The sequence below is a fragment of the Electrophorus electricus genome, chromosome 15 (assembly GCF_041902795.1).
Source record: "Electrophorus electricus isolate QZ-2024a chromosome 15, ASM4190279v1, whole genome shotgun sequence".
Classification (NCBI taxonomy): Eukaryota; Metazoa; Chordata; class Actinopteri; order Gymnotiformes; family Gymnotidae; genus Electrophorus; species Electrophorus electricus.
This window is the reverse complement of record NC_137511.1, coordinates 15,057,251-15,080,886: the sequence shown is the minus strand read 5'-3', so window position 1 is coordinate 15,080,886 and position 23,636 is coordinate 15,057,251. Positions and strand designations below refer to the sequence as shown.

General features: G+C 48.1%; 1 protein-coding gene across 1 annotated transcript in view; it reads right to left on the bottom strand.

Annotated features, from left to right (window-relative positions):
• Nucleotides 1–1,775: 1,775 nt before the first annotated feature.
• cox10 (cytochrome c oxidase assembly factor heme A:farnesyltransferase COX10) overlaps nucleotides 1,776–23,636 on the bottom strand; it is a 36,643-nt gene continuing 14,782 nt past the window's right edge. Inside the window, exons 5-7 of the mRNA XM_035533561.2 lie at nucleotides 8,962–9,032; nucleotides 4,420–4,652; nucleotides 1,776–2,692 (exon numbers count right to left, since the gene is read on the bottom strand). Of these exons, the coding sequence (XP_035389454.1) occupies nucleotides 2,280–2,692; nucleotides 4,420–4,652; nucleotides 8,962–9,032 (717 nt within the window). The 3' untranslated portion in view covers nucleotides 1,776–2,279. The remainder of the gene's footprint in view (nucleotides 2,693–4,419; nucleotides 4,653–8,961; nucleotides 9,033–23,636) is intronic.

Genomic DNA, 23,636 nt, shown 5'->3' with positions numbered 1-23,636 from the left:
TGATTAAATTTTATGCACCCGCTGAGAGTGTGTAAATCAGTTGCAAAAATATCAACTAAATCATTTTCCTTTCACACCTTTAAATCTCTGGCCAAAATTCATGGTGTTGCCACAAAGCGTCAAAAATGTGAAGGGTAATTTTAGACAACAGGCTGTTTTACGCAAGAACTTTTTTTTTTCTTCTTTTATTACAGCTCTTAGTAGAGAAGCATGGCGTTTTTTTCTGACCGTATAGGTAGACAACCTACAAATCTAAAAAAAATAAGGACCTCAGCGCGACATCAATAGAAATAACAGATACAAATAATAAGCATTCATTTATATTAATAAAACAAGCAAAGATACTTTAAGCTAAAAAACTACGGTTGCCATTACAAGTAAACTGTGAGAGCAACACATTGAAAAGTCATGCAGATGAGAAAACTCCCAAAGATTGCAATGAAAACGGGCTTACCTGGTCTCAGTTTATTAAAAAAAGAAGGGAAAAAGATTCAATTCCAAATGGCCTATGTTCACCCAAAATTCGGTGCTAAATTGAATGCACAATAACCACAAACTATTCACTGAGGATGTCAATAATCAAGGCCATGCTAAGTGCAGTCCTGGTGTTACAGTGCAATAGTTATACTGCAGTAGGAGAAATATGGAATCCACCGTGCGCTTGACACTGGTGGTTATAAAAGCACAGCGAGCGACCGCAGCTCCAGACTGGTACAGACATTCAATCTACAGACGCAGCAGGAACAGCTGTCTCTCTCTCCCGGGCTCATATGAAACACACTGGTGTAGGCTGCATCCGGACCGGGTCGTTTATGAGGGGACGCGCTACTCACATTCCTCCATGCGGGTGAAATCCCACCGGCGGAGGCGAACGGGAAGGAGGAGCTGGCTGACGGGGGCGCTGACGGAAGGGCAGGCCCGGGGAGGAAGCGGATCGTGTGTTGCATCTTGACAGGTGCGGGAGGGCGACCCTCTACAGAACCGGCAGGGCGACACGCTAGCTGAACACGGCCAGCGCGACCGCACACAGTTACAGCCACGTACAGGAAGAGATTGGGGGGGGGTGCAATTAGCGGAGGAAGAGGGGCTGTTAGTGATGTCACAAAGAAGAAGAGAGGGGGCATTGGTGAGGTCAGAAAGAGGAAGTAGGGGGGCATTAGTGATGTTACAGAGGAAGAGAGGGGGCCGTTAGTGATGTCACAAGGAGGAAGACAGGGTGGGGCATTAGTGCTGTCACAAAGGAATAGAGGGGCAGTTAGTGATGTCACAAAGCAGTGTCCTAAGGTTCCAAGATCTGTGTATTTAAAATAATGAGTGTTAGGAACAAACCCTAGCAGTCCAGTAAGGACATACTGCAGCAGGACAACAACATTATAGGATAAATGGACTACACATCATTATCTGGAGTATTGGTATCAAAACAGTGATGGCAGGTGCCAATATTAGATGAATGACTTACCCATCACAGGAATTTATGCAACACTGAATAAAAAAACAAAAAACAAAAAAAACAAAACACTGAACCTTGAGATGAAATTGATCAAATGTGGAACAATCAACACACTGTAGATTTTGGACTCCAAGTGTAACTCAACGGAGCATTAAGCACTGTTAATGATGCATTTCTTACACATGCTTGTGCACTAGGAGTAATGGTGGTATTAGTACTGTACGCAGGGTTACAGTGCTACCATCATCATTAGGCATTCTTTCCAACCACAACATGGCAGGTGAACCCAACTCTCCCCCAAAAACAACACCAAAAGCAAGAGCGGTTATAAGAGACATTTCTTTATTGCGAGCACAAGTTCTTTTGTGTCTCGCACAGGTGACTTTTACAGTAAAGTGAGAGGTAGGCGACCTACGTCACGCCGAGGTCACGGATAGCACGGACGGAGGTGAGAGTTTGAAAGGTGGGCAGGCTTAACAGCCGGAGCGTCAGTCCAGTTCCCAGTGCGCTGAGGCGGCCTACATTCAAGCTACACCTCTCGCCACGTTTGGTTTAGCAAACCTTCTGTAACTCTAAAATGGTTTGCCGTTACATGCTTTAAAAGCACCCCAGAGCTAAATCAGATTAAGATTATTACAAACACCTTCACCGATAGGGTGGGCTGCTATTTAAATAAATATTCCTCATATTTACACAGATTGCACATGAGGGGTTTGAGGGGTTTCTTCCTTCCAACCCCGCCCTCAGTCACATTAATCCAAGACTTTTAAAGCAAAGCTGAAATAAACGAAACGACGAACGACAGCGAACGTTAATGCCAGTCCGGCGGTTAACTCTGCAGGGCGAGGGGCGTGGCCTCCTGGGGCGGCAGGGGTCTCTTCTTACAGGTGAGCATGAGCAGCAGGAGCATGGGCAGGTGCCAAAGGCTGCAGAAGAAGAGACGGCGGGCGCCCTGGCGGTCGGCGCCTGCCCAGAAACGGTAGGCCAGGTAGCTGATGTACAGGTTGATGGGCAGGACGACCAGGGGGAAGGTCCAGGTGGTGACATCGAGCGCGGGGCCCAGGGCGGACAGGCCCAGCAGGCTCAGGCTGTGGCGCAGGGCCACCCTCCTACACAGGGCCGGGTGGGTCACGGACATCATGCGGTAGCCGCCGCGCGAGTAGTCCTCACGCATGTTCCAGCTCAGAGCGTTGAAATGAGGGAACTGCCAGGAGTACAGGATGGCACCCAGCAGCAGAGCACCTGGGGCGGGGGAGAAGAAAAAGCTAACATTAAAACTTTTTTTATGCTGAGTGCTGATGGTAGTGCCTCGGTAATAATAATGATAATGATAATTATTATTCAGTGACATTAAAAACAAACATTTTTGGTGCTCGGGCAATAATGAATTTGTACAATTATGCCAATAAAGCCATTTTGTCTTGAGAGAAAATGGAGGAGACAGTAAGAGGGAGAAAGGGAGAGATGGGAAGAGAAAATGAGTGAAGCGGGGGATAGAAAGATGGAGAGAGTGCGAGAGACAGTGACAGAGGTTAGAGAGGTAGAGAGAGTAAGTAAACCAGAGAAAGAACGGAGAGAGAGAAAATACTAAAGATGCCAGCAACATCAAAGCACAGAAAACAAACAAACAAGTGAGGAGGGCTCAAGCGTATCGGCGTGACCCCGTTTCCTCGGCAGCGACCCCCCTTGCGGGAGACAGGACAGGAAGAGTGAGGGAGGCACACTCAGGTTTCAGCACTGCACAGAAAGGCAACACTACCTGGGCAGCAGTCCGCACCCGGGCACTAGAGCGTGAAACTACGCCGCCTGTGTGTGTGTGTGTGTGTGTGTGTGTGTGTGTGTGTGTGTGTGTGTGTGTGCGCGCGCGCGCGAGAGAGCCAGCTCCCCTTGTGTAAACACACTCGTAGCTAAATCCCCTGAGAAAACAAAGGCTCTGCAGCACTAAGCTCATCTTTCCCACCACAAAACATGCAGCAATTAGCACCAGGCAGCAGCCCACGCCTGCCCTGCGCCTGGCCATTCAGAATTGACCTCAGGACTGTTTTCGCTGGGGTTTTCTTTTCAGGCTTCCTGTAAAACTCTGCCAGGGCGAGGTGTTTGAGATCAGTGTACGGGGCAGGAGGCAGAAACAGTGGTGCGAGGCGAAGAGCTCAGCGCGTTCATTCTCAGCATCCCGCAGGTCACCCGCGGATTATCCCGCCATTATCGAAAAGCTGCAGCGTCGGCCGAGTGTCTTCATTCTGGCTTCCTCCTTGGAAAGGTGAAGGATTTCAGTGGCTTAAGAGCACTGCGGTTGCCGTGCCGACGGGAGTTTTTTTTTGAGAGAGAGAGAGATGCTGAAGATATTAAAATGAGAAGCAAGAGGCAGGGGTGCGCTCGATTAGCCGGGCTATGCCGTTTCTGACGCAAGCAACACACGCTTGCATGCACGCACTTCAGCCGCCCGCACTCAATTTATGGCTGCCATGACGACACACTTGAAACTGTTAGCAAACACACAGGAGGGCTTGCTGCGAGCATCCACAAACACTCAACTTCAGGAAGGAAGCGTCAGACCTACAACCCTTTTGGAAGTCTCTTCTCTTCAGTGGGCCCCAAGGGAAAAAAAATCACTGTCAGCAGTGCTATTTTCCCCCTTTTACAGACACTATTTGTACAGCAGATATCAAATTAATCTACACCCCCCCCCCCCCCCCACACACACCCACACACCAGGCTGGAGTGTGGAACACAGCCCTACCACTCCTCAGAGCATTAAACACAGAGGTTAGGAGTAGCAACACAGGCTCTGATATGGCGACCTGAACAAGTCATTACCACACCAGAGAGGTGCAACTCATCCAAATAAGGCCTTTAGAGGGCTGACTGTGTGCTGTTTGCGTGTGGAAACCCTACACAAAGTTAAGAAGAGCAGACTGGCAAATCCTGTAGATTGTGCGTGAGAGTGTGTGCATGCGCACGGGTCAAACCTGGGTCGAGAGCGCCTGTGGCAGCAGTCCAGCCCATGATGGGGGGGATGGCTCCCACCACAGAGCCCACCCAGGTGTTGGCGATGCTGAGGCGCTTGAGCGGCGTGTAACAGCACGTGTACAGGAAGATGTTCAGCGCCCCCAGGAAACCAGTCAGTGGGTTCACGGCCAGGGTCAGCAGGGTCACGCCCGGGATACCGCAAGCCAGCGCAAACGATACCGCATGTAGTGGGCTGCAGGAGAGAGAGATAGACACACACACACCATCAATTAAACAATATTAATTTTAATTCATTCAATTCAGTTAAAAGTAGATTAGGGTTAGAAGATCTAAATAAGCCACTGAAGTATGTGTACAGGACATGCACTCTCAAATCACACTCATGTGAAATACGCTAGTAAAAGCGCTACAGTAAGCAAAGCGTACCGGGTGCCATGGACACAGAGGAAGGGCGCAAAGAAATGGACAGCAGCTGCTGTGATAAGCGACTGTGTGTCGAGTGTGTGTGTGCGCGTTTGTGGCACGTGCTACAGATCAAACCCTGCCTAACCGCACTTCCATTGTACAGGCACATCCGCTGGGCTCTTTATTAAAAACAGAAACACACACACACGGTTCAAATTCATAGCAAGGTACTCCAAGAACTAAAGGCTGATGGAGATGGGGACCAGAGGAGAGGGGGCGACTAGTAAATAGTCAACCCTGACCCACTTTAATGTGATTACTGCTGTTATGACTCATGGGGGGTGGGGGTGTGTGCATCTGGCTGAGTGGCTAATGCCACTCCAGTAACAGTGGTAGTCTGTGTCAGAAGATGAAAGTAAGTCCCCCAAATCGAGTCATGTCCCATGAAGGGGTTATACACTTAGCCTAGTGTACAGTAATAATGTAACTCAGACTCAGCACAAAAACAGTCCAGTCCAAACGATTCATCACAGCATAAATACACTACATACAAACAAAATATGCTACGTGTGAGGTCATGTTAGTGTCAGGAACACTGGAGCCAATCAGCAGCCAGCTGTTATACTCTGGTTTGAGAATGCTTTAACTTCCCGTGTCACTGAGGTGCTTGAGATGAGTGGAATTTAAAACGCTGCTGTTCCCAACACACGGATCCAGTTTCCACACCAGCCACAACAATCGTAAAGGGGTTACATGGTAATTCAATCTGTGAAGTGTGCTGCTATTCCTCTGTGCCACAAAATGCCCCTCGTCATCTCAGTACGGCCACGGCGACTTACAAGCGAAGGCGTAATTTAGCTAAATTTCCCGTCATTTTGTCACTAAACCACTTTGAAACCACAAAAAAAGAAGATCAGTAAAAATCTGGCTTAACGAAGACAAAGTTATTTACTGATCTCAGCATTCGGCAGGCCTAGATGGAGAGATGACCATCTTTACTTCAGCTGTTTCATATAAACAATGTATTAGAAAACAAACCGATGCGGCAGAATGCTGCTGTGACCGAACAATCGCAGCTTTTAAAATGCCTTCCCTACAAGATACTTGTAAATTAAAGTGGAAAAGTAATGCACTTTTATCTTTAAATTCTTCACTTACAGCTCAGCAAGTCTAACTCTGCCCAGGATTAAAATAATGGTGGAAATACAACAAGCAGTAGTTCAGCGTACATCTGAACTCAAGTGTTCATCTCAGGAGCGTGGGCCAGCGTGACCGTGACAGTGGTCCAGGCCCACCTGAGCAGCCATCAAAGAAGCCATCGGCTCTAGAAGGCCCTGGCCCGGGGCCTGGGGCCTGACTCATGGCCACAGGATCACTTAAGTCAGAATTGTTTGTGCGAGTAAACAGTTGGTTCCGTGCCTCGGCTGATGGATGTAACGATAGGTTTGTGCTTGTGCTGTTGCGTGCGCGGGTGTTTGCTCTTGGGCGTTAGCTGTGCATCTACCTGAGGCCATCAGGTACACACGCACAAACCAAAACACCATTCCACTCCTCTACATGTGTGATTCATGGGGGCTTTTAAAACACAAGAACATTCTCACAATACACATTACTACTGACTGATTTGTCTTCTCCCTGGTTTGTCAGATGCATTAAAAACACTACTTCCACTGAAGAGAAACAGCTTTACATAAGAAAATCAGTCATACTGAAGTATTAAGCTTCATTTTCACTATTGTTTCAATACTGTTCTTAATGTTACAACTAAGGAAACATCAGTTAACATAATGGCGCTACACCACAATTATGTAAAAAAGTTTCAAAAAAATGCCAGTCATCCAAGCTATACTTTAAAACCGAATGATTAACAGAAGGCTCAGCTCAACTCTTCAGTAACTCTTTTCAGAAAGAAAAGATGGGTGAAGAGGCACCAGGGCTGGGAGCGAGTCTAGAGAAGCCTGAGGCGACAGCACGCAGGAAGATCAGAAGTGCTGGAGAGAACATCACCGCACAGCTGCTCCGTATCCAAATTACACGTGCTCTTCACTTACGGACCAGGCCAAGAGACCCAGGACGGGTTTGAGAAAGCGCTGTGCCGCCGCTCGAAACTCTACGTTTCACGTAAATCGTGCTTTGTGTTTACAGGGTTGAAACGTGTACACACGCTGGACGTTTGAGAAAACAAGTATTTCTGCTCTGGCTCTCGCTCTGTTTACATGTTGAGACATTTATCAAGCTGCACGGACGTGTCCCGACAGACCTCTGAACGGGCTGTTTATACTGTATGTACTTTCTGATAATTAGGCGAGAGGAGTGAATCTGTTCAGGCCTCTGCCCTTACTGTTTCAAACACTCTGCCCATCCAGCTGTTTTCTATTTTCAGATCTTTCAGAGATCGGAGCATAAAATATGTTTCTTTAGCAAACCAGTAGGCCGTCTGACACTGTGAACATTCACAGACAGCAGACAACAAATGCAACCGTGAGAGCCGCCGACCGGGTTTACATAACAGTGAATGACCTTTATTATTTTAAACTGATCATTAAAGCAATACACCAGTGCCTTCAATCAGATAGGAAAATTTTTCCCAGATCGAGCTCAATCATATTACTCTGCCACACATCTGATTTAACAGATTCCAATTTACATGAAGGTTCTTCACTCAAGTCAAGCTATAAACCATCTCAAATTGTTAGAACACAAACTATTAAACAGAGAGTTAAGCTGGCAGGTAAAGGCTTGAAGTGTACAGCAGCTCAAGAAATGCAAACACTGTTGTGAAATGAGATTCCTCCACCTCTGTGGGCCCAGGGTGTGTACAGTGTGTGTGTGTGTGTGTGTGTGTGTGTGTGTTCAAGACACATACACGCACACACACAGGCAGGATTAGCTGGGTGTTTGCTTTGGACTGATTGGAGTGTGTTTGACTGTGTAAGTCAACCTTTACCTCCTCGTGGCGGCTGGTCTGCCCTTTGTGGTTGGAAAGCCAGGTGAGGGTGGGCGCGAGTCGCCCATTCTCTATTAGAATGCCCTAACAAACCTGACAAAGGCTGAGTGGGGGTGGATCCGCCCTGCGTCCTGCCCAGGGCCTCGCATGTGCACGTACGCGCAGGACAGGAGGGCTCCACGTCACGCGGCCTGATGGCATGTGACCAGAGCGCGATAGCGGCTGAAGGGCGCCGGTGTTACATGCGGCCCTCGCACTTTATTCGAGGCTTGCATTATTACCACGAGACTCCATAGAGCAGAAACAACACTGGATGTTTGTGGAGGTACGGAGAGAAAAGGAGCACAGGGGAGGAGTCGGAGAAGGGACGCCTTAGACGCAGCACAAAGCCTGAAAACGATTAGGGTTGGGCTGACTGACGTCGTAGTCCACTGAAATGGCTGACATACATCACAACGTTGAGCCAGCAGATCTCGGTTATTTTAGTTTCTTTTTGATTGTGTATATGTGCTTACATTAAAATGCTAATATGTGTTTTATTTACATTTGGTTTACTTTCATTCATGTAGGCATTTAAAAATAATACAAGAATTATTTAAATTGGTTTTACAGCTTGCTTGTAGAATGTACATCTCCAGTACTGAAGTCAATTCATGGCTGAGAAGATAAAACGTTTTTCTGTGTAAGCAGACATTTCAATAAAAAAAACATAGCCTAACAAATGAAAGAACCACTTTAGCGAGAGCTGTGTTTTAAACAGAGAAGCAAAGTACCAGCTTCAAGTGATTTTCACAAAAAGTCTGAATAGTGATTAATGTGTTTATGTAATCAACTGAACAGTCACTGAAAAAAGTGTAAAAGAAAGTACATTATAATTTATAGTAGAGGCATCAATTGCGATGTTTCATATGTCAGTTAGGCAGACATCACTCAACCCGAAAACTAAATACAAAAAACTATACCTTCAGAGTCCAAGTAGAGCTTGTTTCAGAGCAATGTGTTAAAAATAAATAAAAAGCTATCTTCAACTATTCCTCATATCCAGCGTTTGCGCTACCAGTTTACGTAGGAATCCACCCGCCATGTCTCAGCAGAATTAACTCGGGGTACACCATGTTTTGGGCCAGCACTGGAATTCACAAAACCTATGTTTACGTACTGTTTGCTGGTGTGGTTCAGGGTTGTTTACCTTATTTGCCCTCGGACCAGGGGCCTGTTCTTCGTCCGGTTCATGTTGGAGTCAAAGGGCACCTCAAAATACTGTGGAGGAGGGAGAGGGGGGGAGAGAGAGAGAGAGAGAGAGCACGTCAGCCAGCAGACCGCACGAACAAGGCAGGGCAGCGTGCGCACACATACGTGTGTTCATGTTCAAGACATCTCCTACTACACAGTCGTTTCTCAGACCAAGTGTGACACGAATCATTCAAAAGCGCGATGGAGGAACTCATAGCTAAACCACACGCCTCTTCATTGAATCCATGTGTTCCCAGTGTTGGTGCACACTTAAAAGCATCACAGCTCCCACTGGGCGAATTCAGGAAATCGGGCTCTCTCTCGGAAGCCGGTGTCATCGACAGAGAGACGGCGCTCTCATAAATGAGAAGTCCCTGAAGAGTTCGCTCAGACCCTGGGCTCCTGCACGCCATCTCTACGCCACATCTGTTTTCACCAGACGTTCATCACGAAAGATGCCCATCAAACCGACTATTTTCTGAATGAGAGTCTGGGGGCGGACAGGGCGCGTCTTGCACGCAGGTGGGAGAAAGACCGCGGTGTGCACGCGCACAGTTTGGGAGAGTCAGTTTTGGGGGCCCGTGCAGGGCCGTGCCTTCGGCCCACGCGCCAGAGGAACGAGTGTGTGTGTGGGTGCGCCCAGTCAGACTATGCTGTGTGCGAGGACGAGCGGGAGACAGAAGAGAGGTGGGGCTTCTCTGCAGTGCAGCAGGGACTAGAATGAGAAAAGCTACTTACATTTTGTTTTATGGTGTTCTTCTGGAGAGCGTGTCTAAGGGCTACCCCCGGGAAGCCACTATATGGGGCTAAAACGCAAACACATGGGGTGCCTGAAGACAGGAACCAGTTCATCTCTGCGCATGTGTGTGCAAGTCTGCATGTAATGAAGAAAACAGACAGCACGCTTTTACCAACCAGTGAATCCCAGGAGCCATTACTCTTGAAATATGGCCCGCATAAAATAACTAATAAACAGATAATCCACTTTTCTTTCGTCCTTCTTAATTTACCATCCGTGTGATGCCGGAAAAGGGCCCCACGTGCAGAAAAACACCTTCGTGGTCAGTAACGTGCTTTACACGGTATGTGTGCATTTTGTTAGTGGTCTTGAGCTGGCCACACCACTACGCCACACAAAACGGGGGAATATGTGTGATCTAGTGTCTGCTCGGCCTGACTGGGTGCCCTTACTGGGATGGAGTGAACCAGTCTGAAACGCCGCAAATGTGCAAGACATGGAAGCGTTTTATCAGATGTCATATGCGCTTGGTTTCTCTCTCATAGTCATTTCAATACTGCAGAATCAAATTAGTGGCCCCAAAGATGTGACAACGTGTTTAAAAAAAAAAAAAAAAAAAAAAAAAAAAAAAAAGGGGGGGGGGGGGGGGTTTGTCCTCCAGAGATTGATGGTTTTTCATTTTCTTTTAGCAGTTTTTGGCGGTGCTGCCGGACACGGACTGACGTCATCCGAGCTGACTGGGTAGCACGCCGATAGGCTGGGAGAGGGGGGTGGTGTGGGCGCGCCAGACCCCGACATGTGCCGAGGAAAAGTCAAGCTTAGGCTCCAATTCCCTCTGTCGGCGGGTAGGGGGGCTTTGGGGGGGGCTGTAGTCTGAGGGCCAAGGTGTTAATTCTATTTCAGGGGTCAGGAAACGCGTTGAGGGGTCGGGGAGAGAGGCGGAGGCCAGAGGGTTCTGGCTTGGGGTTGGTCCTCGCCGAGAGCAAGCCAAGCCCCAACAATACATCTGCTCCCAGGATAAGCTCAGGGCCGGAATGCTGATGTAACCGCAGGGGCTTCAGAGAAGCCTCCTTTTTCTTGGCTTTTAGCGATATGGAAGCGTTAAAAAGGAATAAATTTGGCTTGGCAAACCAGAATGACCAGACCCTGCCACGCCATTTCTGTCACTCAGCCGGCCATCGCGCTCGTCGGACGTGCCTCAGAGTGACGGGGCCCCTGCATTCAACACGCTCGGGTTGCAGAGCTGCGGCCGGCTTGCTGGCGTCCAACAGTGTGTTTGACAAATAGGCTGACGAGAGGGAGCGGGGAATCAAAACTTGGGAGTACTGCTACGAACCGGGTCAAATCAACCCAGGACGACGGCGTCGGAGCTGGAGGAAGGTCTCGCGCTCAGAGGCTGTTCACTTGGTCACTGCCCCGTGGGCTGCTCTGTCTGCTTATGTCCTGCAGCAGCACAGATCGCAGGAGGCCACCGGGGTTTGTGGATCGTTTCCCAACGCGTGTACAAATGCGATCTTTGCTAAAGTTTGAAATAAGAAAAAAAGAAAAGGAAAAAAAAAAAAAAAAGGAAAACAGTAAGACCGATGCTGGGGTTCATGTGTCTTGTTAGTCGACTTCCTGTGAGCTAGAAAGGAAACAAATGTGTACTCGTACACCGTGTAGCTGTCGGCTAAATGAAACGCACACTGATCAGGGAGATGGAAGTGGGTGAAGGGGAATTGTAGCTGTACTTGGCTCACACACACACACACACACACACACACACACACACACACACACACACACACACACACACACACACACACACACACACACACACACACACACACACTTCAGCAGGCTGATATTTCTGTCATCTTGTTCCCACAGCTGTGTCATTCTGCTCCCGCGGCTTCGGTTCACCACGCACCTCTGGGCACAGCGTGCACACACTCTTACACTACAACAAATCATCAGCCGTATATTCAGCAAACGAACAAGCAGTCATCTATAACACAGGCGGCACATGAGTTTCGCCTGCTGCCAAGATCCTATCTGACCCATCACTCATCTTACAGGCATTAGTGAATCAGTTCAGTGTGTGAGCAATGCACTGTGGTCAGATTCACCCTATTAAACCGCATGGAGGAGGTTACCATGACAGCCATACGGAAACACATCAAAGACGGCCGGCAGACCAGAACAGGCCAGGAGGTGGATGTGAGAATTGTTAATGTAAAGAACCTTCTCGGTAAACAGCACAGGGGAGAAGTCGCACATGTACACAGTAACGCAAAATCAACTTGCCATGTGTGCATGTAAGCAAACGCAAGTCAGGTCAAACCATCACTGTTTAGGTAAGACTGTGTAAATGAAGTCTACAGGAAGAAGAACCCAGCAGCGTGATGCAGTACAAGATTCAAATGGACAATTACAAGAATCAACATCCTGGAGCTGCTTTCTATCAGGTCCTATGTGCACGGGAGCTTTTTTTTTTTTTTTTTTTTTTTTAAGAGTTGCAATTGGTGGGATTACTTTTTTATAATTTTCTGAGGGCAATAGAAAATTATACCTACCCCCCCCAAATGTAGGGAGAGTTGCTAGTGTGGACACGAGGATGGACGCAGCAGAGTGGAGTTGGGGCTTTGGGATAAGTCACAGATGTGGTCGAGTCACCAGACTGCTGCTTGTCAAAAGTCTTTGGCTGCCTTTGGAAAACCAACTGGGCGGCTACAAACAATGTAGTGAGGACACAGGGGTTTAAACAGGAGTGTTGGATTAATTCAGACTAGATCACGGCTTACTGGGGCTCTACTGTTTCTACTCTGGTGTGTGTGTGTGTGTGTGTGTGTGTGTGTGTGTGTGTGTGCACGTGCAATCGCACGTGGGCGAGGGATGGGGGAAGATCCCTTTCCCATTCACTTTCGCAAGTCACCCAACAACAGGAAATGTTGACAACCAATATACTGAATTATCAAACACTCTGGGCCTCTCGCCTTTTGTGTGTCTTTATAATTTAGCTGAATAAGTCATTCAAGCAGAGCCGATTCAGTCACACATGGCCACACACCCTTAGAGAGAGCAGCAGACTGTGGGCACCCCACTCCAGTGTGGGCTCATGGGATAGAAAGGGGGGAAAAAAAAGCACAAACTTCGTCTCGGTTCACAATTCTGGACTTCCTGGGGGGGGGTGGGGGGGTGGAGCGCTTCACACGTTAACGACGACAGAGTGAAAGAAGGTCAACCCAGGTGGTTCAGCTCCAGCCTCTGCTAATCGGACACGCTGAATTTACCACCTGCACCGCGCACGGCGTTATCTGCGGATGGGGGCTTAACTTGCACACTGCTTGGGAGACAACACGCGGGGTGCAATTATGGAAGCAGTCAGTCAAAGGGAGAGAAAACTAGCTCACAGTTAATAAGGTTCAAAGTCTGAGGGCACGTCACACAGGCTTCTTGTCTTTGTGTAACCGTGTTTTCCCAGTCCTCCTCCTGGGGCTCCCCAGTCCCAGCACGTGCCAGTAGCTCTCCTGGACTAGCTATTTTAAACTCGTCAAGGCTTTGTTGAGCAGCGGGTGTGTTCAAGCAGGTATGTGAGAGCGAGAAAACACTCCAGTGTAGGACCACCCCGGGACCAGGACTGGGCGGAACAGCAATGCCACGTAAATGAACAGGTAAGATGCGTTCCAGAGATTCCAGGAGTTTTCCCACTCTGAAACTCGGGGCTGCCGTTATTTGCGTGTCCGTGAGGAGTCAGTAACCAGCTGATTGGGTCCAGAGGAAGGAAGGCGTGACCAGCTTCCAGCTCCCAAAAGCCCGTTTAAACAGGGAAGAGGTGGATTGACTAAGGGGAAGCCCTCCAGTTGCCGAGTTGCGACGGCCCTTCGTTAAGGTGCTTTTGCTCCTTGCGCTGCGAAAACAAACGGACGTTATCGCCACCCACGGATGTGTCAACACGCTGGGAGGTTGGCCGACAGTCCCGTGATCTCTGCTCAGCTCTGCTTCCGGCTGGGGCAGGCTCTGCCGCGTACAAGCTAGCAGAGGGCCAAAGGGCGCCGCATCGAGGCCAATCAGCGGCTAGGGGCGAGGCGCAGACCGGCAGACATGACGAGTCGATTACTGATGTGCTGTTGCCGATTCATTTCAAATCAGTGTGTGTTGCAGTCTGAGAAGCTCTGCTTGGGTGAGCGTCAGAGAAAAGGAGGCATTATCCAAGACTTAACATGACTGCGCTAATGAAAACAAGGAAGAAAAACAGAGGAAAGCCCAAATAAAGAAGTGAAGACACAAATGTAAGTTCGGCTGTCGCTGCGGACATACCAAAGCAAAAACAAATGCGAAAATCTCAAAAACTCCAAAAAGCTGCTGCTTTACTAAGCATTCAAAATGTTCTTTGAAGTCGCAGACTGGAGCTGGTCTATGTCCTCTTACACATGGGACATGGAGACGGCACCTTTCCCAGCACGCCCCATTCTCCTAGGATAGCGTCTCAGTCTGGTTCCATCTCCACCATTTGCAGATGCTCTTGCCACGCTCGCTCCAGTTAAGACAACATTAGGAGCCATTTCGCCATGGCGACACAAGATGGATGACGGCATTCTGCGCCGGCCGGGAGCTGGAGACAGAGGCATTAGCCGTGGTGACGCGGGGCGGCGGAGGTGGAAAGACTCGCCTGGGAGAGAGCGGCTAGTCCATCATTCCTAACCTGAATGTCAGGTCAGATCACTCGGGCCATCGCTTAGCCTAAGCTGTGGCTTCTTCTTCCACGTCACGCTGGAGTCGCGCCACAGCGCCTCCTGCTGCAAAGGGGGGCTCAGGTTACAGCGCCGCCAGGAACAGCAGAATGGTTGCAAGTGTAGTGTAAATGTCAAAATAAACGTGAAACGAAGGGGGGGAGAAATGTTATTACTAATCATGGACTTTACATTGCAACAAAAACAACTTGCGTGTCTGACCTCCTTGTAAAGATGCACATGGGTGTAATTCTCCATGAAGCCCACAGGAATGACATTACTCAGAGCCTTCCCTGTCCACTTACGGAAAAGTCTGCACAGACTGTCATAAAGCTTAGATGTAAGTGGAGTGCAGTTCACTGGTATTTGGGCAGGGTCAGGTCTGCCTGTGTTGGCTCTGTGCTCCAAGGATTTGAAATGAAACAATGATTGCAGAGTGCAGCCTGTCAGCTTTAATCCAGTGTTATATACATCCATAACTGGTGAACTGTGGAAGAATTACTGCCTTTTTTATACAGTCATTCCATTTTAGGGGACGAAAAGTAACTGGATATTTGGCTGTTCGATTCTCCCCCCACCTCACGTCATTGGACCATTACTTCATGCACAAGAAAGCCAACAAAATGTCTGAAGTTGAATCTAGATGTACCATTTTCACCTGGAGTATGTTACTGAGAACCAAAGACGTGTGCCAGTGCCAGTAAAGCAGCCCTTCGTGAGTCCCAAAAACTGACACAGCCACACTGTGGCTGATCGTTGAGACCGTGTGGGTTTCCAAAAAAAAAAAAAGAAAAATAAAAAAAAAGAGCAAATCGCTAGTAAGAAAAGAAAAGAAAAGAAAAGAAAAGAAAAGAAAAGAAAAGAAAAGAAAAGAAAGGCCAGGATACAGCTGGCTGAAATGTACATAAACACATGCCGAGATCTGGGACACAGCTTACGGACAAACAAGAGTGAAGGGGTATAAAGAGAGTGAGAGGAGAGAAGAGGAGAGAGCAAAAAGGCAAACTCATCCTGATCAATCCTCTGGAAAACACGGTGGCATGGCTCAGTACTTTTTAAAAAAATTGATGGGACTGCCAAGGCCAGCAGCAAAATCGATCCTTAAAATACCCGCAGGTACCTCACCTGCTCAGATCAGACCATCTGCCTCAGAACCCAGGACAGCCCTCGCAATACTTGGCAGTGGCAAACTGGACCAAATCGCAACGCTGGGACAACTAAGAAAGTTCCAGGGTCAATAGAAGGGCGTGCTACTGAGTGGCCAAGCCAATCATGTGACCAGAACCCTTACTGAAGGCAGAAAGCACTGACCTGCTGCATGACATTAGTGGAATAAGGCTGTTGTGTCAGAGGATTCCCAGCACCTGCCGACGTCCAAGGGTTACTGTGAGCCTGACCTTTGATTGCAACTAAGCGCTAAACATGTTTATGTTAATTTGCCCTATTACTCTTGGCCCGCTAAAATGTCTCTGATTAGGCACAGCCAGGGTTGGGATTCCTCAACACGCCACGCAATAAAAGTCATAAATAACTTCGAATTAAACCTCACACTCTGCACTTTGACCTCGGTCATTGTTTCATTTAGAAGCCAAGGCACTGAGACGCAGGGCAAAAACAACAAAAACCGGGTCCCTGTCCAAATGCTTCCCAGACTGTACTGCATTGTTTGGCTTCAGGACTTCCCCTGTACTGCTCGCGCTCCTGGTTTAATGGACTGCTACCACAGCCATGTGAAGTCAATGTGTACTCCGAGGTCTCCGTTAAGAGGCCCATTAATCACAAGCCCACTGATCAGCGTTCAGTTTTAAGTCTCTCGCAAACTAAACACAGACGCCGATTAGGTGATACCATTATTTTCGCTCTCGAGGTAAACACATCCATTGTGCTAATAGGACAAGTTCCTTTCTGTGGAGAGAAGGCCAGTCATGTGTGTCTAACTCAGATAAGTTAGCTGGCTTTTAATGAGAACATTCCGGCCCCGTTCCAGATAACCATTAGGGCTGTGTACCCATGGACGGGGATCTGCCTGCAGCGCGAGTGGATAAGCGAAATATGCAAAATGCCGCTTCCCATCAGGAAAACACGGAGGAGGCAAAGCGGATGTGTTGGGATGGGGATTTGGAAGGAGAGAACGGCTCGATCCCGGCGCCCAAGCCTCGCACGGGTGCCAACGGAGAACGAGCGAGTGTGGCTCGTTTGCGCCGCAGCGTGGGAGGGAAAAAAAAAGGCGTGTTTAGATTACACGCGGGTGTTTACATTTAAATTCTAGTGCTTTCTCTCAGACTTGTGCTATTAGCACATGCTGAGAAAATCTATTACGCTGACAGAGCAGACGAGAAAATAATAACTTTATTACATTACTATGGTGACCAGGACGAAAGTTCGTGCTTACTGTGTGTGGTTTGCTTGCTCCATCAACCCAGCGCTGCATTCCAGCCATGCAGTCATACGCGCGGACAGCGACCCTCAGGGAAAGGTCCTGATACAGGCACAGGCTGCTTCCCGAAAGACCACTCGGTGGCATCTGCGTTTCTTATCAAGTGTTTCATGTCAGCACCCACTCCATCTACACAGTCGGTGTGCTGGAAATGTCAATGTTTGGGAAGAAATGTTTATATACGTGTGAGTGTATGTGTGTAAGTGAGTGAGTGAGTGAGTGTGTGTGTGTTTTAGAGAAAGAGCATTCTCTCTCCGAATTCTCTGTCTATTTCACTAGCCAGATTTCAATCAACTTTTCTGCAAACAAACGTGCGGCTTTGCACAGGCGACCGCCGCACAGACCACCACACACCCTTTATAGATAGTGTGTAATCTTGCTTCGTCCTCTTCCCTGTGTTATCTGCTGTTTGTGGGAAGGCCCTGTGCATGCTGGGACATGGACTGCTGTGCTTTCTCTTCCAATCAGAATGCTGGTTCTGCAGAACCCCACACGGGCAGCAGACGGGCCAGGACCCTGCATCGTGCCTGCATTCCGCAATCAGGCCTCCATTTCACGCCCCTCTCTTTAGACCACCTGCGTGCTCGTAGTGCCAGACAAGCGACTGCAAGCAGGCACGCACGCGCACAAAAGAAAGGAGGAAGGATAGGTTGTTGTAAGGGAGAAATGCTACAAACAACAGCAAAGGCCCTTGGTAGGGAATTCTGAACGAGGTGCACATATTTTTATGCAATAGCCTTAAAAATTCTCGGCCAGCGACTGGCGACTGACTCCGACTGGCGTGCGGAGAATATCCCGACACCCCCCTCGCTCTGACTGCCACGCTGCCGTCCTGGCCAGGACTGAGTCAGCAGTCACACAGCAGATTCTAATTGTGGTTCCTCAAATCCACCCAACAGGTCACGGGGTGGCAGGAGCCGCGGCAGCCGACCCTGTTATTAGCCTCACGCTAATGACAGAGGCAGAGTTAAAAGACACGAGGTTAGCCTGTGGGGGGGCAGCGCTTGTTCAACCCACGCAAACAGAGTGTAGAGGAGTCACTTCGGCTTGGGCTTTCAGTACCTGCAATGGTGAGACTGCAGAAGAAGCCGCAGAATAACAGTATCGCGGCCGCCAACACCAGCATTCGGAGCAAGGATGATGTCCAGGAGGTTCCAAGCGCGCAGCCCCCCCGCCCCTCATCCTCTGCTTTCCCTCGCTCATGTTCCGTATGCAGCGTTACGCTGTCAGCCTGGTCCTCAGAGCCAGTCATCAACCATCTGAATGTGAAAAGGGGCAAACTGACTCGTCACAACACTTGTGGGTTACTGATGGGACACTGCGAAGGGACAACCCAGCTCCTGTGGCATGCAGCCAAGATGTGGATGCCAGAATCATGGGTATGGGTGTGTGTGTGTGTGTGTGTGTGTGTGTGTGTGTGTGTGTGTGAGAGAAAATGGGTGAGTTTGTGAGTGAGCAAGCAAATGAATGAGGATGGTTCCGTCCAGGGAGTGAGACAAACCCCACCCCTACCCTCTGTCCCTCACTGCAGAACGCTTCCAGCAGCAAAACGCACGGCCAAGCTGCAGGAACAAGGAACAATCATGTTTCTGATTTATAAGACTTAGTGCGACACCCACTTGCTCAGTCACATTTGAATTAAACGAACAAACAACCCACATCCAAAAACTAATTTCTAGGACATCCAGGGCTACTTAATGAAGACATGTTCCACTGAGAAATTCAAATGCTATTCTCACTCAGCTTTAAATCCTGCAATCTGTGGCTCCTTTCAGGCTGCATTCACTGTAATCTGTAAAGCTGTGCGGAGGAATCACCTTCAACAAAAAAAAACTGATCCCTATCCAGAGACTGAAAAATTGTGAATACCTTTGGCATTCAAACTTACAAGACGCTGTTCGCTTGTGTGCGCACACTTTCCTGCAGTTACAGGCTGGGGGGATTCTGCAATGCTATAAAAAGCTAGATCTTCACCTGATGCCTGAAGATCAAACGCCATCATAAGCCCACAATCGCAGCACTGTTTTTGCGCCAGTGACGGTTGTGCGATTATGCCTTTGTTTTAAAGTTGGTGACAGTTGTGCGATTATGTCTTTGTGATGTCCCGACAAAGGACGCTTGAAAGGGAATGAGGCGGGGCCACAGGAAACGAACCCGAGGCCCTTCAGCTGTGCTCTGCGCCAGCACCGTGACAGCGGGGCTTCAAAGGCGAGCAGGTGAGTGGAGCGGAAGCAGACGTCAGTCTCAAAGAGCGGGGAGACCACGACGGGGGAAAAAGTGGCACATAACACGGCAGCGAGCGTCTCTAACACGTCTTTGATTTGACCCCCACCCAACAACCCTGCTCCCACCCACCCACCCGAGCTGAACCGTCTGCTGAAAACCTGGATGCATCACAAAGATTTTTTTTTTTTTTGAAGTTTGCTTGTTTTTGATCAGGGAAGTGAACAAATCCTCTCATGGTCCTCTCCTCCAGCGGAGTCAAAGTGCCGGTAGCAGCCCCCAGAAAGGACCCCGCCCCCGTACAGCGGTGGGGCAGACACCCACGAACCCACAACAAAGCACACACCGCTAACAAAGTGCTTCCTCTCCCTACTCAGGAAGTAGGTGCCTAAACATGACACCATCATTTCCTAATCCCTGCAACTTCTGAAGGCTGGGGGTGTGTGTGTGTGTGTGAGAGAGAGACTGAGAGCGTGCAGGAGGAGTGGAAAATAGTGTCACAACGATCTAGTTCAGATGTATCGAATACAAACATAGGTTATATATGTATTACACCCAAGCATACCTGGCACAAAAATATAGTTCCTTTAAAAGAGTAATGTGTAACACGATTTAGTTAAGATCCATCGTTGACCGGCGCAAGACATCTCAGGTCATTACGGCTGTACTAATTTTAGTCATGCTGTGCTGCACAGCCGATGGGTGTTTGTCAGCGTGCTGCCTCCTGACGTGACCGTGCCTTCTCCGTGCGTGTCTAATGATAGCTCACCACTCTGCCCCGAGATGGGAGGACGGGTGAGTCACATGCAGAGAGGGAAAAATAAGGAAGACCCTGCTGAGGGCCCTACCGAGGTGACACGCGCGCAAACACACACACACGCACTCCAATCAGGAGCTACTAATCACTAATCATCTGACTGCCATGCACATGGACATAATGTACAATTCTTGACCACCACCGACACACGAGAACACGCCGACCGCATCAACACTGACGCACAGATATGGATAACAGCAGCCAATTATTTAGCAAACACTGACCGAGAAAGCATGCAGATATTTTACCATTTACAGATGGAAGATTTTTACTTCAATGAAACGTGCTCAACAGGTCCAAAATGTGGATAGCAAAATGCACTCCTGAAATATTCACAATCTTAAATATGTGCAAATGAACCTGGAGCGGAGGTTTACAGGGGAGGAGAACGTGCTCGGCCACAGAGAAGGACCTTTCCAAGAGAACACCGCAGCACTTTCCACAAAATCCCTTTTCGTTTTCACGCTATCTGGCTCGAATTGTCTGGCACATTCCAAAATTTTTGGCAAAGAAACTTGAGTCTTTTTGGCTTTCGAGTGTTCTTTAACATTCTTTATATTTTAGTCTCTATACTCAATGCTCTACACTCAAGGAGGAGTCATTTTAAGGGGAAAAAGGTTAAGCTGATGTGTATACATCTCATGTTCATGTTTTTAAACAAGCATATCTAATTTTCCACACTGCACAGGTTTAGCCTCACAAGCCCGTGTGGTTATTTTATAAAGCGTGAGTTTACTTGTATACTATACTGTATATCTGTGTGTGTGTGTGCGCGTGCATGTGCGTGTGACCTTCCACACAGATCAAACTACAATTTTTAATCAAGGAAAGAAAACCAATTATCCCAAATATGCAAAAGAATTCTGATTTTTGTTGTTGCTTTAATCGTTAATTTGATTTCCAAAGGATAACTGAATTACACAACTTCGTTGGTCTTGCTACTTTTCTGACCAAAGGGTTGTCTGGTATTTTTACACTTGACCAAGCTTTTCATTCTATGTTTGGTACCTGAGGGACCAGCGCACAGCCCTGGAAATTGCCAAACCGTAAGAAAGGCTAGATTCCTTTTGCCGATGGCATTCATGAAAAAGATAAAGGTCGCGGTTTCCAACCCTCTCCAGCGCCTCAAACAGCACGGATGCCTCAGCCTTTAGCGACCTGCCATTAGTGCAGAGACAAAGGGGCTTGGAGAAGAATCCTTTCGCCGACAACCCACAGTGTTCGCCCGCCGCCTCACCTCAGCTCGGACAGGACGGCGCGTGGCTATCTCTCTCCCTCGGACGCCTGGACTGGAATTGCATTTGGCAAAAAAGTCCGCCAAACAAATTTGCCCACGTTAAACTGATTATAAAAGCAGAGACTATGGAAAATAGGGGACAAAAATGTGCTGTAAAAAGTAATAAAGGATAAATATGGACAATTATGCAAAAAGAAATGAGGGGAAATGCACTTGTGTAAAAGCAATAAAATTGTCTCAGAATAAAAACAACCATTAGCCCCACGAAATGCATCTACTAAGAGAACGCCATTTATCAACATGGACACTACCACATTCACTCACTAAACATCAGCAAATAACAAGAGAGGTTTGATGAAACACACTGAAAGTTCAATGGGGGCGGGTTGAAAAATGAAAGGTTAACCAAGGCGATGTCGCAAAGGTAGCTTAAAAAAAAAGATACTTGGAGATGTAGCTAGAAATTTTCGAGATATATGAGAATTAAATCCCTTGAGTAAATTCTGAGTACATTTTCATAGCGCAAGAGACCCACCAAGGAGGTGCACATCCATGCAGATACGGAAGACCCGACAGGAGTCCCATTTCAGCTTTCTAAAAAGCAGAAAGATGTTCGCCACGCTCTGCGAACCAACATCTCACACTGTCCGCCGTACCAGAAAAACCACTGCCCGTGGTCTTTTTTGTTCAGTTTCAAAAGCACCCAGGCCTTACAGGAAGGATGACTCACCAAAGTTGTGAAGCAATGTCGGACGGACACACATGCATGCATGGAGGCCCACACAAACTCCTCTGATGCACAGTTCGAACACCGAGGCTACGTTATGTTCAGCTCACAGGTGACCTCCATTTTGTTTCTCGTGGCTGTGGCACTAGCCATAAACGGCTCTAAAATTAGCGTTCAGAATGAGCTGGCAAGCGTGCAAATGACAGGAGTTGCTTTTGTTAATTTGCCGCAAATCTCGGGAGGAAATGAAGTGGCTTTTACTGCCGCTGAGGCGATGGAAGGAGAACGCACAAAAGGTAAACTCTGACCTTTAACCCAATCACATGAATCTATTAAAAAAAAACAAAAAAAACAACCCTGACATTTGAGAATTTTCTAAATTATCTTCCTAGTGTCTGCTGCCAAGAAACTATAAAGGTAAAGGATGGGGGAGTAAACATGAACGGCGGGACTCTGTAATGGAACAAAGAAACGCCTTCAATTTCCCCAGAAGCAGAGAGCCGGCAGACAAGGCAACACAGACATTATCCCATCACTCACGCTGCAGAAGATCAACACCACATACCGTATAAAGAACAAATACAGTATAATAAAGCAAAAGGAAATAATATTCTCCCTGTTGCTAATTGCAAATTCACACAACTGCACCGCTCTGTGAATCTTCAAACGGATGGGTAACGATTACACCGATCTCTCTGACAGAGACGGACTGTTAACAGGACCTCTACACCTGGCCCAAAAAACTCACTAAAAGAATGGACATGTAATCCTCCAAAAAGCAATGGCCAGAGCCATTTTCCAGCTTTGCCCAGTTAAAAGAGCGGACGCTTCGGCGCGAGCCCAAACCTGCGGCTGACGGGACAGCTCACGGACCATCTGCAACGTGTCGGGCCTCCTCGTCTTTCTTTCCATTATTGTGTTGTGAAAGAACATCCTCATTGTCTTGACACAAGCCGCGAAAGATAACGGCAACTAATCTCAGAAATCTGCTTGCATATTGTTGGGCTGAAACGCAACCCTTTATAGATCACAGGTCTTCTTTTGTGCCGCCTCCGTGTGCCTGTGTATGCGGGAACACGGCAAGCAGCAGAACAGAAAGAGGCTGGCCTCCGATCCACCGGCGGCTATGGGGGTGAGATGTTTACCTGGCCTAGACAGACGGGACATGGCCGGGAGGGGTGTGGGATCGGCGGAACAAAGAGAAAGCAAACAAGCGCGATGAAGTGCAGACCAAGTCGCGCTCCAGCTTTCGACTGGCATAATTTGACTTGAAGAATGCCGAACTCTCAGCATGGTGCAGGAGAGTACTGGAACACCAGGGAAGGAGAACAGGAAAGGGAATACACAAGTGCCGCAAGACCTTCATCGAGAGCAGCTTTCCAAAAAGGAATCCACCCCTCCTATCATCTATGACCTTCAGCCTCGGTGGAGCTGAATGTATTAACCTAGAAGGTCGTGAAGGCCAGGTGAGCTCCTACAACATTATCTGAAGCAACTCTGACATGTTCACAGAGGACTGGTAATGGTGAACATTCCCCAGGGAGCGCCTGTACTTCGACAAACAGGACATGACGTAGTGGATCCCTACTAAAAGATAGGAAAGTTTCTTGGTAAAAGCTTCAGAGAAGCGCAGCATGGAGGGGAAAATACAGTTCTGCACAGACTGGAATACTGTAGCAAACTTTCCAAGTGTTTTTATGTCCGCATTTATTTTTAAAAAATGTTTTAGATTTTAGTCT